The sequence below is a fragment of the Coffea eugenioides genome, chromosome 9 (assembly GCF_003713205.1).
Source record: "Coffea eugenioides isolate CCC68of chromosome 9, Ceug_1.0, whole genome shotgun sequence".
NCBI classification, from domain to species: Eukaryota; Viridiplantae; Streptophyta; class Magnoliopsida; order Gentianales; family Rubiaceae; genus Coffea; species Coffea eugenioides.
Window position 1 is genome coordinate 7258014 of NC_040043.1, and position 14840 is coordinate 7272853.

Genomic DNA, 14840 nt, shown 5'->3' on the forward strand with positions numbered 1-14840 from the left:
CATAATACAAGGGAAATCTTGAACAATGCAGTTGATAATTTAAGATTTCAGTGCAGTTAGGGGAAGATTCCATAGCTGCAAGTCTGCAACATACTTGCCAGTTTAAAATTTATGCAAATCTTTGAGGCAAAACCTGTGAAAGGAAAGAGTTCACTGCATACAGAAGACAGCTATCCTAAGAAAAGGTAGATCCTCAAGACAGACCCACATGAAAACTGCCATGGGTATAACTTCTAGTACTACTTAACAATAAAAACTGCCAGTTTAGATATTGAACCATGAATAGCAGTAAAGATAGGGGGGCTTGAGTGGAGGAACTTAAAATGAACATGGTGAAAGATGCAGATATTCATTACAAGAAGAAAAGCACAATCATGAGCTATACTCTTGATCATTATGACATTTCTTGATCAAATCCTTTGAGTTGAGAACTAATAGATGCAGGTTATCCTGTGAACTAGCTTCAATCGAATGAAGCATGACCGAAAAATTGGAAGTACAAATGAGGGGAAAAATCATACAAAAGTGATACCATGAGGGGCCACAGACTAGCTGTTAACCCGTAAGCAGATATCAGGAAAGATGATAACAAAGAGGCTGCCAGGAAAAAGAGAAAAATGTAGTTGAGAGGCCGCATCTGTGACCTTCCTACGCCAGCCAAAACAAGAAGAATGGCTGGGGAGATTCCCTCAATAAAAAGAAAAAAGAAATTGCTCAAAGATTTGCGAGCAACAAAATCCTCAGGTCTTCATTCTGACAAAATATCTACCCTCAAAAATATTAGTGTATAGCACATTAGGAATGAAACCAAAAAAAAAAAAAAAAAAATTGACTGACTGGCTTCTACAAAATTAGCCAACTACATCTGCCCGTTAAATTTCGCTCTTATATTGACTCCAACGTAGCAATTCTTCTTCGCTATCATAAGACTTCTCAGGACTCTCAGTTTCTGAAATATCCGGCTCCATATTGCCAAGCACTCCTCCATCAATTTGTTCAGACTTTGCTTCTTCATCCTATATATATCGACAGATTGTGGGAATGAGAATCAGGTAGCACAAAATGAAAACAGAACATTTGATTAAAAAAACCAGGTTTCACCAGAAAACAAATACCAACACAATGATCATACAAATGCAGGGACCAAATAATGGCAACAAAGATGAAAACACACTTAGTTCACTTGGGTTGAGGTGGAGGGTAAGTCATGGGATCTCTTTTTTACTTGCTCAATGAACTCTTTCAGGTAGGGAGACAAAAAATTGTAAAAATCACCATGCCATCGCAACCTTAAAAGCCTCGTCAAAGTTTCTTGATAAACTCAAATGAACAAAAAAAAAAAAAAAGGTAAACAAAAACACAATATAAGACAACAGTGACGACCATTTCATTTGTTTCAAGTGTCTCCTCTTCCGCTTCCTCCTCTCCCATCAAATTAACTGAATCAGCTGTACTGGAGTTTTGCTTTTCCTCGGCAGCCATTTGCTTCAGACGCTCTATCACTAGTTCAAAATGGGAATGATCTGCAAGGGAAAAAAAAAATGTCTTACCCAACGCTTCCGCAAAAAATGCCATTTCAACTTGGAAATGCTCTTCAAGAAGGCCAAAACTTATTAGCCTGAGCATCAAAGGAGCAACTCTACTAGAAGTGCAATAACTCTTATTTACCAATTCAGTTCCAATGCTCTAATAATTACTTTGTTTGGACAGTGAATTATTTGTAAAAATTTATTTGCTTGTATTATTGACACATTTCCAACCATCTTTTTATCTCACATACATCACATCAAAAAAGTGTGCTATAGCATGTTTTTAAAAAATTATCCCAAATAATCTATTATCCAAACACACGCAATAGCACTGGAATAATGTAATCAAGTCTAAGAATTGAAGATGATCATGATTTCAAAGCTCCTAGTAGCCCTAGAATAAGTAATTGCCCTGATATATTTACTCCATAACTAGGGCAAGTGAAGAGATTGGATATCCTCAGTTACAAACATGCTGTAAAAGATCTACGGAGATTAAGTACATGACATGTATGTATATGTCTTTCTGCTTGTATACTCATCAAATATTGTCTTAAAATGACAGCTAGAGGGCTTTTCTTCCATTTTATTTTATTTATGGCCAATGTTCTGTTAAGTAGAATGCAAAGCTCTCGCATGATTGTGTCCTTGAATATCAATTAGTTACCCACATTCTTATCCTTCCATTCAAAAACTGCCAATAACTTGATAGGATGCAACTATGGTTATTTTTTGAACATAAGTACTTCATTATACTTTACTCCTTTGTCTTTAATGCTATTTCAATCCTATCGATGAAGTAACTATTTGTCTCTCAAACTTTCTTGGTTCACTACACATTCAGTTTTACATCACAGTTATTTAATTAGTTTCCCCAGTAGAAAAAGGCAAATTATGCTTCTGCCCTCTAGAATTCAATTTGAGTTTAGCAAATTAGCCAACTAATAAGAATCCCAAACAAATCTCCCCTATTGATACCTTACATCCTGATACAACATGTATATATAGACACATATATGTATATGCATATATGTAAGACTTACCTTTAGAACGTGTACTAAGAGCTTCACGAAGCATCAAAGGATGCTGTCGCTCTTCTTTCTTGTATTTCAACTTTATCTGCCTACGTGTCCTACCAGGAAAAAGCTGTTGGATCATCGAAAGGTCTGTTCCAAACTGTCGCACAGCCTGTAGAAGAATACAATTGGAATTTCTGAGGTGTCACATAAATGTCACAACAATCAACATCAGGGGAAAACAACATTTTAGGTTAAATAGCTTTTAACAGCTCCAACAATAGATTGGAAATTCCCATGTTATATTGACAACTAGGTTAACATTAATACAGGAGAAGAAAAGCAAACTGAAAGCAAGGAACATTCTCCTCGAAGAAAAATTGCATCACTTAGAACTAGCCAAATGGAGAATTTAAATAGATTACTGATATTTCCTAGTTATTTAAAAGAGATCTAAGCTCATAGCTACCTAATTGGTCTTAAAGGGTCTTTGAGTTAAGGCCACCATATTGCAACAAGGTGAAAAAAATGAAGCATTGGAGGCAAAACGGTATACTTGGAAAAAAAGCAGCTGTAACAATATTTCAACCAACTTTGCCACTTTATATTCAGCTACTCAAAAGTTTCAAACAAAATTGCATCTATGACAGAAACTTTGTAACTCCAAATTAAATCCAGTGTTATCCCAGAAGTAACAGTAGAATTCATTCCTTTTTTATCGTCAAGAATGTACAAGTGATCGTTCATTTTTTCCTTCTGTTTATCTTACTTTTCCAGTTTTGTTCCTATGCTTTTCATCTAAATCCAATGAGGATATTACAAATTGAATTAATAGTAAACTTAAGCTATGAAAACTCAGGGATGCATCCTCTAAATTTAAACATGACAGTCAAAATTTCTTCAGCCAGACATACCTCTTGCTGGTACAGCTGTGAAATGAGTAGTGAACATAAATCATCATTTTTCATCCATTTTCAAGTGAAACAAGTACTTTTAAAGCCTTATTCAGGAAGGACTTCACTATGCTCAAGCTGAGAATCCAGTTGAATTGACAGACAGTAACCATTGTACGAACCAATATTAATCAAAAGTCCAAAACAAGAATTGCCAAAGGCAAACTCAATTCTGTTATGGGTGCATTCTGATTTAATTCTCTTTAAACAGTTCGCATTTGAGACCAACTAGGTTATATAGATTATATGTGAAACTCGGGTTTACTTCATATATATGACAGGGTTTAAGAGGAAGTTGAGATTTGCATCTAAAGCATGCATCTTCAGTTTAACAATGCAAGCTGACTCCAAGACTTCAATATCCATTACAAAATCTGTAATGTGCGTGTATATTTGTGTTCATATTTGACCTAGGTTTAATGTGAAATTTCTAAAACAAAGATTTAGTTTTGTACTTGAACGAAAGCCATACAAAGCATTTGACCCTGCTAAACTGAGATGTCTTTCTAATCTCTTCAGCCATTTAATCTAAAGATAAAATGGGAAAATCATACACTCCACTGCACCATCATTCAAATTGCTGTCCCTCTAAGGGCCCAGTACATCTCTACCTTTCTTTCATCCTTAAGCTCCACACAAGTAGATGTTGCGCATTCATGGACATTGTGTTTAAAACAAGTTATTTCCAGAGTTCATCTCAGGCAATAGGGGTTGCAGTAAACAAGATAAATAAAGATTACCTCATGAAATACATAAAAGAATATGAACAAGCACACGTCTGCAACAAAATTCTTTCAAGATATTAAAATAAAACTCTCATTGATTTTGCATAAACTTTTGTGTCCTATGTGGGACTTGCTCAACTCTGAATTTTGAGAAGATACCTAGCCTAATGTATATTAAATCCAATTTAGCTATACCTCATAGAATAATTCTGTGTCCTGCTTTGACCATCTTGCTATTGGAGTTTTGTCCATGTAAGTCTGATAGTTGAAGTAGCCAGAATTTTCTTCGACCTGAGGACTTTCTTGTTCATCATTAGCTTCTCTGCCTTGTTCTGAAGCAAAGGCCTCATCTTCACCATACTGTTCAGAAGTACCAGCTGCCCCATCCTCATTGTCACGTGCAGAACAATTTCCATTGCTAGAGGAAAGAAACTATAAGTAACTCCAAAACGTAAATAGCCACAACAAATTGTCTACAATGATGTGGCAAAATGTCATAAATTTGTATGGCTTTTGAAGCATATATGCACTCAAGTTTATGTACATAATGGTTCAGGCATATAACAACACTGACTTGTATAAGTAGTTCAATACACTTTTAGTTATGATTAATTATGTTTCCTAACGTCCATTTAAAGTGTAGCAACCACGTCCCCAGAAACACCAAAATACAAATGAATTAAACATGGACATAAGATAACAAGGACAAATGCATAGTTAGCATCTTCAAAACAATACAAAGTAGACAGCTAAGAAAAGGAATCCATATGATTCACCCAAAGTGATTCTAAATTTGGATAAGAGACAAAAAGTTATTTACCTCTGATTTGAAAGCGGTCCTGGTGTTGTTGTTGCCTCCTTTTTCTGTATCAGAGGTTCCATAGTGAATATGCAAGAAAATTAAGGGGGTCAAAATTGTCAAAGCAAACTAGGAGTAAATATCCAGAGAGAAAAATATACCGCCATCCGCTCCCTGTACTCTGCAAGCAATATAAGATCCCTAAGAGGCACCTTCTGGAAGTCAATTTCATCTTCTGGAGTTTCCAATAAAGCCTTGTCAACTGCCAAAAACAAGTTCCCAGTAACAAAAATATTCATCGGAAGTCAATAAACTAAACTCTGAATTGTGAGGCTGTAACTACCTCTTCTCCTCCTAGTAGAGTGAGAGAACTTCTTAGGTGCTGCTTTGACTGCCTGCTCTGATGCTTCAGTATCCTTCTTTCGCTTTCTTGCTGGTTTTTCCTTATCAAAAGTAGGTTTCTTGGATTTTTTCTGCGACTTTTTGGTTTGTGAATCATCTTCCAATTGAAATTCCTCATCAGTGTTGTCATCCTCGTTTAGAACAGAATTACTAAGAGACTCAGCTGGTAGATCCCTATCCTCAAGATCCTCATCCTCAGATTCGTCTACAAGGTTATGCGCGTTTTTACGCTTAGTTCTTCTCCTAAGTGATCTACCACCAACATTTGTCTCGCTGGATTTTGAAGCCAATTGCTTCTTGGGAGAATGATCTAATGCAGTATGAGTTTTACCCTTTCCACTCTTTGCCCTACGAGAAGCCTGCGCGTGTGTAGAAGTACCAAAAAAATGAATGTAGAAAAGACAAGGATCCCAAATAATGCATTAGGAACAGAAAAAATTAAATCAGTTACCAGTTTTCCAGGCATTTCAAGAACAGCCTCCGAGTGATCTACAAAAATGCCATCTTCTTGATAGGAAGCCCCCATAAGATTGCTCGGTTCTGCATCTAACAGAACTTCAGATGTTAATTGTGCTGGAGCAGTCTGATTTGGTCCTGCAGATGAGACATCAAGAATATCATCTGTTGGTGATGCAGGAACTGATCTGCGATCCACAACATCAACTTCAGAGGGAACAGACTCCAAATCTTGCTGACAGAGAACAGGGTCAACCATATCCAGATCGGGAATACTAGATCCACTTCCCTGTCTATGAGCCTGCATCTTTGATTTTGGTTGGAATTTTTGCCGACCTGCAAAAACAGAACTTATTAAATGTGGATGAAATGCAAAACTCCTCGATACTCATGCCAGAATTTTGCATACCAGAGCCAGTTGTTAGCTCAGACATATCTAGAGAGTCCAATTGATAAGTCTCCATTTCCTGCAGTCAACCGATTTAAGCCAGTCAATCCTAATCTGGTTTATAAATATGTCACCCTTGGGAACTAAAAGGAAGGAAAACGACAATGGGGAGACAGATAAATTATAGAAATTAATTATAGTTTAAGTATTAAAAGAATAACTTACAAAGTAATGGCATAATTACATTAAATAGTGGTGGTTAATGAGTAACTACTTTGAAGGGAACAATGCATGCAAAAAAATAAAATATAAAAAGCAAAAGGAATAGGACAACGCTATTGGGCTTCTCTATATAGAAGTAAATAGAAATAAGTAGCATATAGTTACTACTAGCATTTCTAGAATCATTATCTTGATTTTATGAATGTCAGATAATTATCATTGACAGCAAAATCATTTTTCCACCTTCACTTATATGTATTTAGTAGGGAATATCCCCCCCTATACTGATATTCAGTAAGAGAAAGCAGGTGTCATTGGCAGAGCAAGTCATATCCTGCCAAAGCAATTTTGTCTTGAATTTCAAAATCGCCCTAAAAAGTCTCAACTCAATTTTCTCTGTATCTCGTTCACTCTCTCTTTCCCTGTAAAAAATTAACCCAGGCCACTCACTTCTCCTTGATCCTATTGACTTTTTTTTTCTTAAAAATTAAACAAACAATAATACTAATATTTTCACAAGTTCACCAGTGAAATTCCCAAGATTCCCAACAAATTTAATTTTTGGGAACTCAAACGGAAAAGGAGAGGGAAAAAAAGGAATTAGCAAAGAAGAAAATTAAAATCAGGAAAAAATTGGAAAAAAAAATAAAGACAGGAACTATGAACAATAATAGGGTCACAAAGAAGAATAAAGGGAAAGCATCTCAAATTTAAGCAAGAAAAGCAAACGCTAAATTAATCAAATGACTCCTCCACATTTAAAAGATAATTGATACGAAACTTGCATTCCGCTATATGTGTCTTGGTGTGGGACTAGAAGAAAGGACAGGCAGATAAAAGGCAGAAATTCAAGAGATGGCGGTGGAGGGAATATCCATCTGCTTACACTTGGGAGAAAGAGAAAGGAGTGGCATGAACAGTTGGAAATAAAGTGTTCTTGAGGATGATTATGCCATTTAGGAGAAGTTGCTCTGGCAGTAACAGCAGCCATAAAAGAAGCATAGCTAAGATCAGGACATGATACAAAATAAATAGAAAGTAAGCATAAACAAAGACACAAGTTAATGCAATATCATCCTAAATCCTACTTAAACATGAACAAAAAAAAACATTATACAGTGCTGATACTACAAATGGTTAATTCTTTTCCGTATCAATAGACCTTATGTCCAAATACTGTACAGTGGAATCATATACTATGACGTGGCATACGATATACAAACAGGAAATAATGCAAGATACGAGTCATAGGCATGACTACGTCACAAATAATAGGAACAGATCATATGTTCAGGGAGAGTCTTAGGTCCTTACCTCTGTGTCCAAGTTTCTATCATCTGAACAACCGCCACTAGTACCAACAATACGATCAGTGCCAGCTAAAGGATCTTGAGCTGTTGAAAATTCACTTTGTGATGAAATATTGGGAATGAGGGGATCGGCTAGTCCTCCTTCTGTATTCTCACTGTCAGAAATATGAACATTTCGTGCCTCAGAAGAAGGAATAGAATTATCTGCAAAAAATATTAGTAGGATGCATGTTAAACACTTGTTTGGCCAGTTTCAGCTTTCTCCAGAGTGTACAGGGGGTAAAAAAGGTTTAAAAACTCACTCTCTATTCTATTTGTAGTATTCAAAGGCAAAAGCATATTTCCTTACCCAAAACAGTTGCAGAATCAGGAAGAAAATCACCAAGTGATTCCAAGCCGATGAATATGTCGGAATTCTGAAATTTAAAGACCATACATCAGGCAAATAAAATCAACTAGATGAAATGAAAGAAAATTGCAGAACTCACCTCTCCCATGGTTTTTTCAAAGCAAGAATGCCAATCTTCATTGCTATCAGGCACGAAAATGTCCATAACAGGACCCAAAGAAGCAATTGGGTTGCCATTCTCACTACTGTCAAGGTGTTGTGATGTACAATTTACAACTCCAAAGCTCCTATCATCAACTGTAAGAAGCCTAGTTATTGGAAATAATCAATCTTGCATCATCTGATTGTAGAATAAATAGGTTAATAAAAGCTGAAACTTATCTACCAAACGCGATTGAAATGAATTTCTTGGAAAGCAAACTATTTGAGGCAAAACATTCATTCCTAATAGCTACTGAATTTGTTGGTATCAGAATTATTGGGAGAAGAACCTTTTCACCAGTATTTCCTATTTATTCCAGAAATATAATTATGCCACACAAACATTAAGGGCTTGTTATTCTTGAAAGATGAACCAACTCCAAGAAAAGAAATCTCACCTGAAGCAGCTGGTTTTTCCTTTTCGTGACATTCATCAGCTGTGCTCTCAGAAACATCATTAGTCCGAACTGGCTCAGAGGAAGGTAATGAAGATGGACCTGAATTTTTTTTTATTGGACGTGGGGGGCCACATGGCTTGGCCTTAGGTTGAAACTTGCCACCAGCCCTAGCTGAACAAATTATTCCCAACCAAGTCAGTATCTGGTCTTATTAAGACACTAAGAGAAAGCACTAGAACTTCACAGTAACAATCAAATAAATATATTTACCAGTCTTGACAGCATTGTCCGTTAATATATCATCAAAAAGGTCTGCATCCATTGGGAGCTAGCCTCGGAAAGAAAAAGGAATTAAATCAGTCATACAACTGAAGAAAAAACAGAATAACGGCAACAGAAAAAAGATACAAATCTTAAATTTAAACTGTTATGTTGCATTCCAGTAAAACATGACTAATTGCATGAGTTTATGACATAAAAAACTACACAATAAAGGTTCCTGAGCATAGCCCCTTTCACATAGAGCCAAAGTTGATTATGTTTCAATCCATTTCAGAAGCAACTAATTATACTTTTGCATACATTTTCAGGAAAATGCAGACAAATAGGTAAAGATGAATTCACACAATCACAGGCTTTAATGGAGATCATTTACCAATCAAATAAAAATCCTGCATAATTATGACTTTTACAGATGCAGACAGCTCCAAGAAATAACAAGAAGAATAGAATATCAAGAGCCCACCAAGGAAAACAAAAGCAAATTTATGCGAGTACAAGTACAAAATCAAAGTACAAAAGGAGTCCCACTTGACTATCTTTTCACAAAAACATCAAAACAATGAACTTTTTGCAGCCCAACAGTTAGGCCCTGTTTGGTTCCAGGAAACCAGTGAGGTGAGGAAATGGAAATTGAAGTCCTTCATAAACCCTAATACTTTCTCATGTTTGGTAAACAAAGGAAAGTGCTAAGGATATGGAAAAAGATTCCAAGGAAAGTAATTGTTTTGTTTGAATCATGGATTTCTAAAAGGAAATGATAGTAGAAAACAAAACTAAAAAAGAGATGCATTTCAATTAAACAATAACCAATTATGTTGAAAATTCAACAACATTGTACTTCGGATATTTGGTCATTTGAGTTCACAAAACATTTAGAAATTGAGTTGTGAGGTGTACTTTCAAAAAATTACTACTCGTTGGTTGTTTGATCACCTCAGGCTCCAAATGTTGCCACAGAAAGAAATAGTTTCAAAAAACCCAGCTTTCCAAACACCTAGTGTGATTTTCAATTAAGCCTCCAGCACTTGCCAGTTGCCACACAAAGAAATAGTTTCATTTCAGGACAATTACTACATCTAATTGGCAATAAATGTATCCATCATAGACCAATGCAATATTATTCTTATAAGAAAATGGGTCACCAGCAGCCAAAAAACATTTCCACGGCTACTAAAAAGTACAAAAGAAGGAAGAAAAGTGAAATTGAAATGAAAAAAATCAGTCTAGGCAAAATTAAAATGAACTACAACTATTATATCTTAATAAAACCTCAATATCCATCACATATGAACCTCAGAGAAGCCCATTAATATCACAAACTAAGCATTAAAAAAAAACATAATTCACAGTTACCAAGTCTTCTACACTAGAATGCAACAAGCCAAAAATCCTAATACAACAAGAACCACGTTGTAATATTGACACTGTATTACGCTATATGCTTCACTACTAATAGCTTGCACACACAAAAAGAAAATGAAAATGCAAAGGTACTGCAAAGGCAGTGTAAAGAAAATGCAAAAGGTGCTGCAAAGTCACAATTCTGCATAAATGAAACAGAACATTCTTTTGAAACAAACCAATGACTGACTAATACCAACAGATGGACTTAAGGATTGCACATAAAGGACAACCAAACATAGGCAATAAGATAGTACACTGTTCTAGCTTTAGAATGATACCCAGAGATCGCATATCATGGTGATCATTTAGGTACTTCATCATCTTATACACCAATGACTCCACAACCAGACTGATACCAAGAGATTTAATTATATAAAACTGCCAAAAAAACAAAAAAAAAAACTAATTCTAATTATAGATTTGATGCTATTTTGACTATCCCTACCAGAATCCTATAAAAGAAAATATCTGTAGTTGGACAGCCAGAAAAATGAAGCATGCAAAGTGTTGATCTCTTGCATACAAATGTAAAAAGGGCAAGTATAACTTCTTACAGAGGCTGGTGAGTTCATCAGAACTGAACCACCTGATCATAGTTGGCTAAATTAAAAGTATTACATATCACCCTCAACAACTTTCAAACTCATTAGTTAACATTAATCTCAATTAACATTTATCAAGAAGGGAGATGTCAAGAAGAATGAGCAAAACCAGCAAGTACCCATATCACCAATACCAACCCAAAACACATGTTCACAAGCATACAAGTGCTGCAGATAAATAATGAAACCAAATCCCTCTTCCCTGTTCTATAGTTTTAGGGCTTCAAAATAGCATTAAAAAGAATTACACGTCAATCCGACATCCTACTTGACTGCAAAATGGCTGCTCAAATCCATCAAAGTTTTCCGCCCTTGCATTTTTCTTTTGGGTTTTAATTATTGGGTAGGAACAGAATAGATTATGCTGGCAACCTATAATGTCAATGCAAGCTTAATCAATAACCAAGGACCACAATTGCCGTCTATCAAGATGTACAAATTATCTTATAAGTTGGATCCCAAATCCAATTCAATAAATTATTTTACAAGACAGTGCCAACCAAGTGTACAAAGTTATCTTATTTAAAGAAAATGGGCAGCCGTGTTTTATTATTCTAAACCAAAAGAAGGGAAGCACATTTTCTTGTATTCAGGGCTGCCACTGCTAAACAAGAAAGATAACTGCAGCAAAACACACCAAACATGGCACTGCAGACTTGAGAAAAATGAGAACTTCCCCTCTGTAGAGGCAACATAATTGCAACGACAAAAGCATCAGACACCACAAAAACATCAATATGGCCAAGTATATGAGAAAATGTAACAAATAATGCTCAGAAAAGTTCCAAAAAAAAAGAAACCCAAACCAAATTCCCCAGTTTTTATCATGCATCATATGAATTCATTAGCTAATGATAAACAAAAGGCATGGCATTAATGGTCATAAAACAACCTGAACATTAAAATTAAAAGAGGGTTATGCATGCCACTGAAACTTTACTTGCATAATGAGCTCTTATGTAAAATACCGGTAGAAATCCGTTTATGAATTGGCAAAGCATGAATTGATTCAAAAACTTTTCTAAACAACCAGAAACCCCGAGAAACTTGTACAACAATAGGTGGTCTTCTGGTCGGAAGAATAAGAAATCTAATCTCAGGAAGAAGTGAATTAACGTTCTTTGATCTTAGAACATGGTTGCACAATTTTTCCATTCATTCTGGGAATATTAAGTACGTCAACAAACCTTACATTGTAAATAAAGGCATAAAAGCTCCAAATAAAAGAGCTAACTTGTATATATGGAGGGGGCATGGTCATCCTAGTGGCAATTCCATGGGCTTTGAACCAGCTCAGATTTGATTTAGGTTTCCCATTAGCACTTTCTTAGTACCTCTTTCTTGAGAATGGAGATTCAGCCCACCGCTCACGGCCAAAATTGCAGTTGAGAGATTTGATGGGAGACAGTGATCGGTGAGAACGGCAAGAAGTGGGAGATGAGAGAGGGTGTTCTTTGTTTCTTTTTTATTGGCTTTATTTGACCCGAAATCTAATTTTACCCAGATTGAGATCCGCGTATTTATCCATTTGCTTTTCCTTTCCTTCGTTTTCCTCATGTTTTGGTGATGAAACCATTTTTAGGCAAAAATAGCTTTCAGTTTCCCTACCATTTCCTGAGATTTCTTCTCTCTATGAGGTGTGCAAATATCAATTCCCTCTCTTTCATTGCCAAACACAGGAAATTGGTTTTCAGGGTATCACTTTCCATTTCCTCAGCCCTTTCCTGGAACCAACCAGGGTATTAGGAAAAGAGAGGAAAAAAATGGAAACTTTGGAAAAAAGATAAATCTTGTTCTTATTCCTCCACCTTCATTTTTTTTGGGGGTTGGGGGGGGGGGGGGGGGAGGGGAGGGGAGGGGGAATGCCCTTCACCTCCTGGGACATATCTATATCTATACTATACAAAAACAGGGGTTTCGAGTAAACATTTATTGCCACTTTATAAACTTTCATTTTTGTCCAAATAAAAGCTACATTTACTTTAACTACCTACATAGATGTTCTCAAGATAACTACCCCATGAGCATTTTTTGCTTTTACCTATTTAAGCATATATTTTCAACATAACCACTCCTAAATATTATAACTACCAATGTAAAATTATTTTATAAAACATTTAAAAGATTAAAGTTTGTTTCAACAATGAAATTTTTATATAAAATATATGACAATAAATATAATGTATTTCTTTACTGCACACACATTGAGTGTGCATTCAGCACTAGTTAAGATAACTGTCAAACTAGCCTTTTTTTTTATCTCTTGAATTGATTACCCGTCTGAAAAATCTCAGTGATTATGAAAAAACTTCACAAAAGAAGGAGACACATCGAATAATTGACAGCCCCAGTTTAAGAAATCAAACAAAAGCAGCAACCATGACAAACCAATCCCCATAAACAGCATAATGACTTAGAGGATTCATGTCCCAGCTCCACAACATCCCTCAAACTAAATGGCCTTAGAGGAATGGTGATTCTACAGTTTTGCAAATCTGCTGTCAGTAAGTTGCACTTCCATTTTCCAGATAAAAGAAAATAAAAAAAAAGGAAATTCAGGGAATCAAGAATCAAATCCAATCAGTATAGAGCAGTGTACCTGCTCCAACCCTGTTGCACAACTTCCCAACACCTGAAGACCATTACAGTTATCTGAGGGCACAACACACCATATTGTCAAATTTTCTTCCCTGCCAGCAAAACATTAGAGCACTATAACCTGTTAGTCAATCAAGCCTCCTTTGCATACAAATTATGGCAGCACCACAAAATTCTATACACTTTTCCGATGAACCAAAATTAAATCTATTGCTCACCGGAGATTTGTATAGCTAACAGCAATCGCTGAACAATCTTAAAGGTTTTGTTTTCTATATTGAACAGTATTTTCTAACGGGGTTCTGTAAAGCTGAAAATACCCAGATAGAGATATTGAAAAAGAAGAAGCAGAAGCAGAAGCAGATACGAATAAAAATTGAAACTTTACAAATAGGAGTGGTTTCTACTTTCTATGTTCAAATATGGAAATTTATAGGTATGGCCCCTCGAGAGTCGAGAGTAAAAAGGTAAACGAGGTTTCGATTAATATTTACCAAGAGGCCCCCTAGGTCTGTAGTATTTGTGATTTGGGACATTTAGTCTCCTAAATAGCAAAATAATAACACCTTAATATCTTTTTCATGCGAACTTTTTTTTTTTGGTCAAAGTAATATTCTTTTCAAAAGATTTTGCAAAAGTCCAATCTCTTTCCCACGATAATGTTGCTGTGTTTTGGCACGTGGGTATCCCATTTGGTACCATAAAAAAATCACGCTTGTGACAATTTGAACTAAAATCTCGCTCTAAAGGTATATTTAATAAAACTGAAATCTGAAATATGAAATCTAAATTTATTAAATTATTGAATTGTTAAATATTACATTTAATACACTTGAGTGCATATCACATTCATTAATAAGTGAATAATTTATCACTTAATTTTGGGAATAAGTTTTGCCTAAAATATTCGGTATCACCTAATTAATTCAGATGTTCAATTTTTTAATTATCAAATGATATAATATGTTAAGATTTAAATTTATTAAGTGCTGAATTGGATTATCAAACAGAATCTAAATCTCAATGAAGCGTCTATCCACCTGTTATTACAAGAAATAATTAGTTAAAATGATTAGTGCAACCAAACATTGCATACATTATTGCACAAATATATCCATATTTCAAGTCAGCTAATTTTCAACGATTAACTACATGTACCTCTCTTGAAACTTGACTAATCCATCAATCAAATCTTGAGGTTTAGCC

At 35.4% G+C, this 14840-nt stretch overlaps 1 protein-coding gene across 1 annotated transcript; it reads right to left on the reverse strand.

Moving 5' to 3' along the window:
* Positions 1-571: 571 nt before the first annotated feature.
* LOC113782664 lies at positions 572-13920 on the reverse strand. Its single transcript, XM_027328541.1, has 16 exons — positions 13853-13920; positions 13636-13730; positions 9019-9076; positions 8749-8919; positions 8289-8446; positions 8150-8216; positions 7805-8004; positions 6290-6347; positions 5876-6216; positions 5366-5783; positions 5184-5284; positions 5044-5087; positions 4419-4641; positions 2573-2717; positions 1384-1523; positions 572-1016 (listed from the first exon to the last, which is right to left on the reverse strand). The coding sequence occupies exons 3-16, from the start codon at positions 9068-9070 to the stop codon at positions 873-875; spliced, it is 2262 nt and encodes a 753-aa protein (XP_027184342.1). The 5' UTR covers positions 9071-9076; positions 13636-13730; positions 13853-13920; the 3' UTR covers positions 572-872.
* Between the last annotated feature and the right edge of the window lie 920 nt (positions 13921-14840).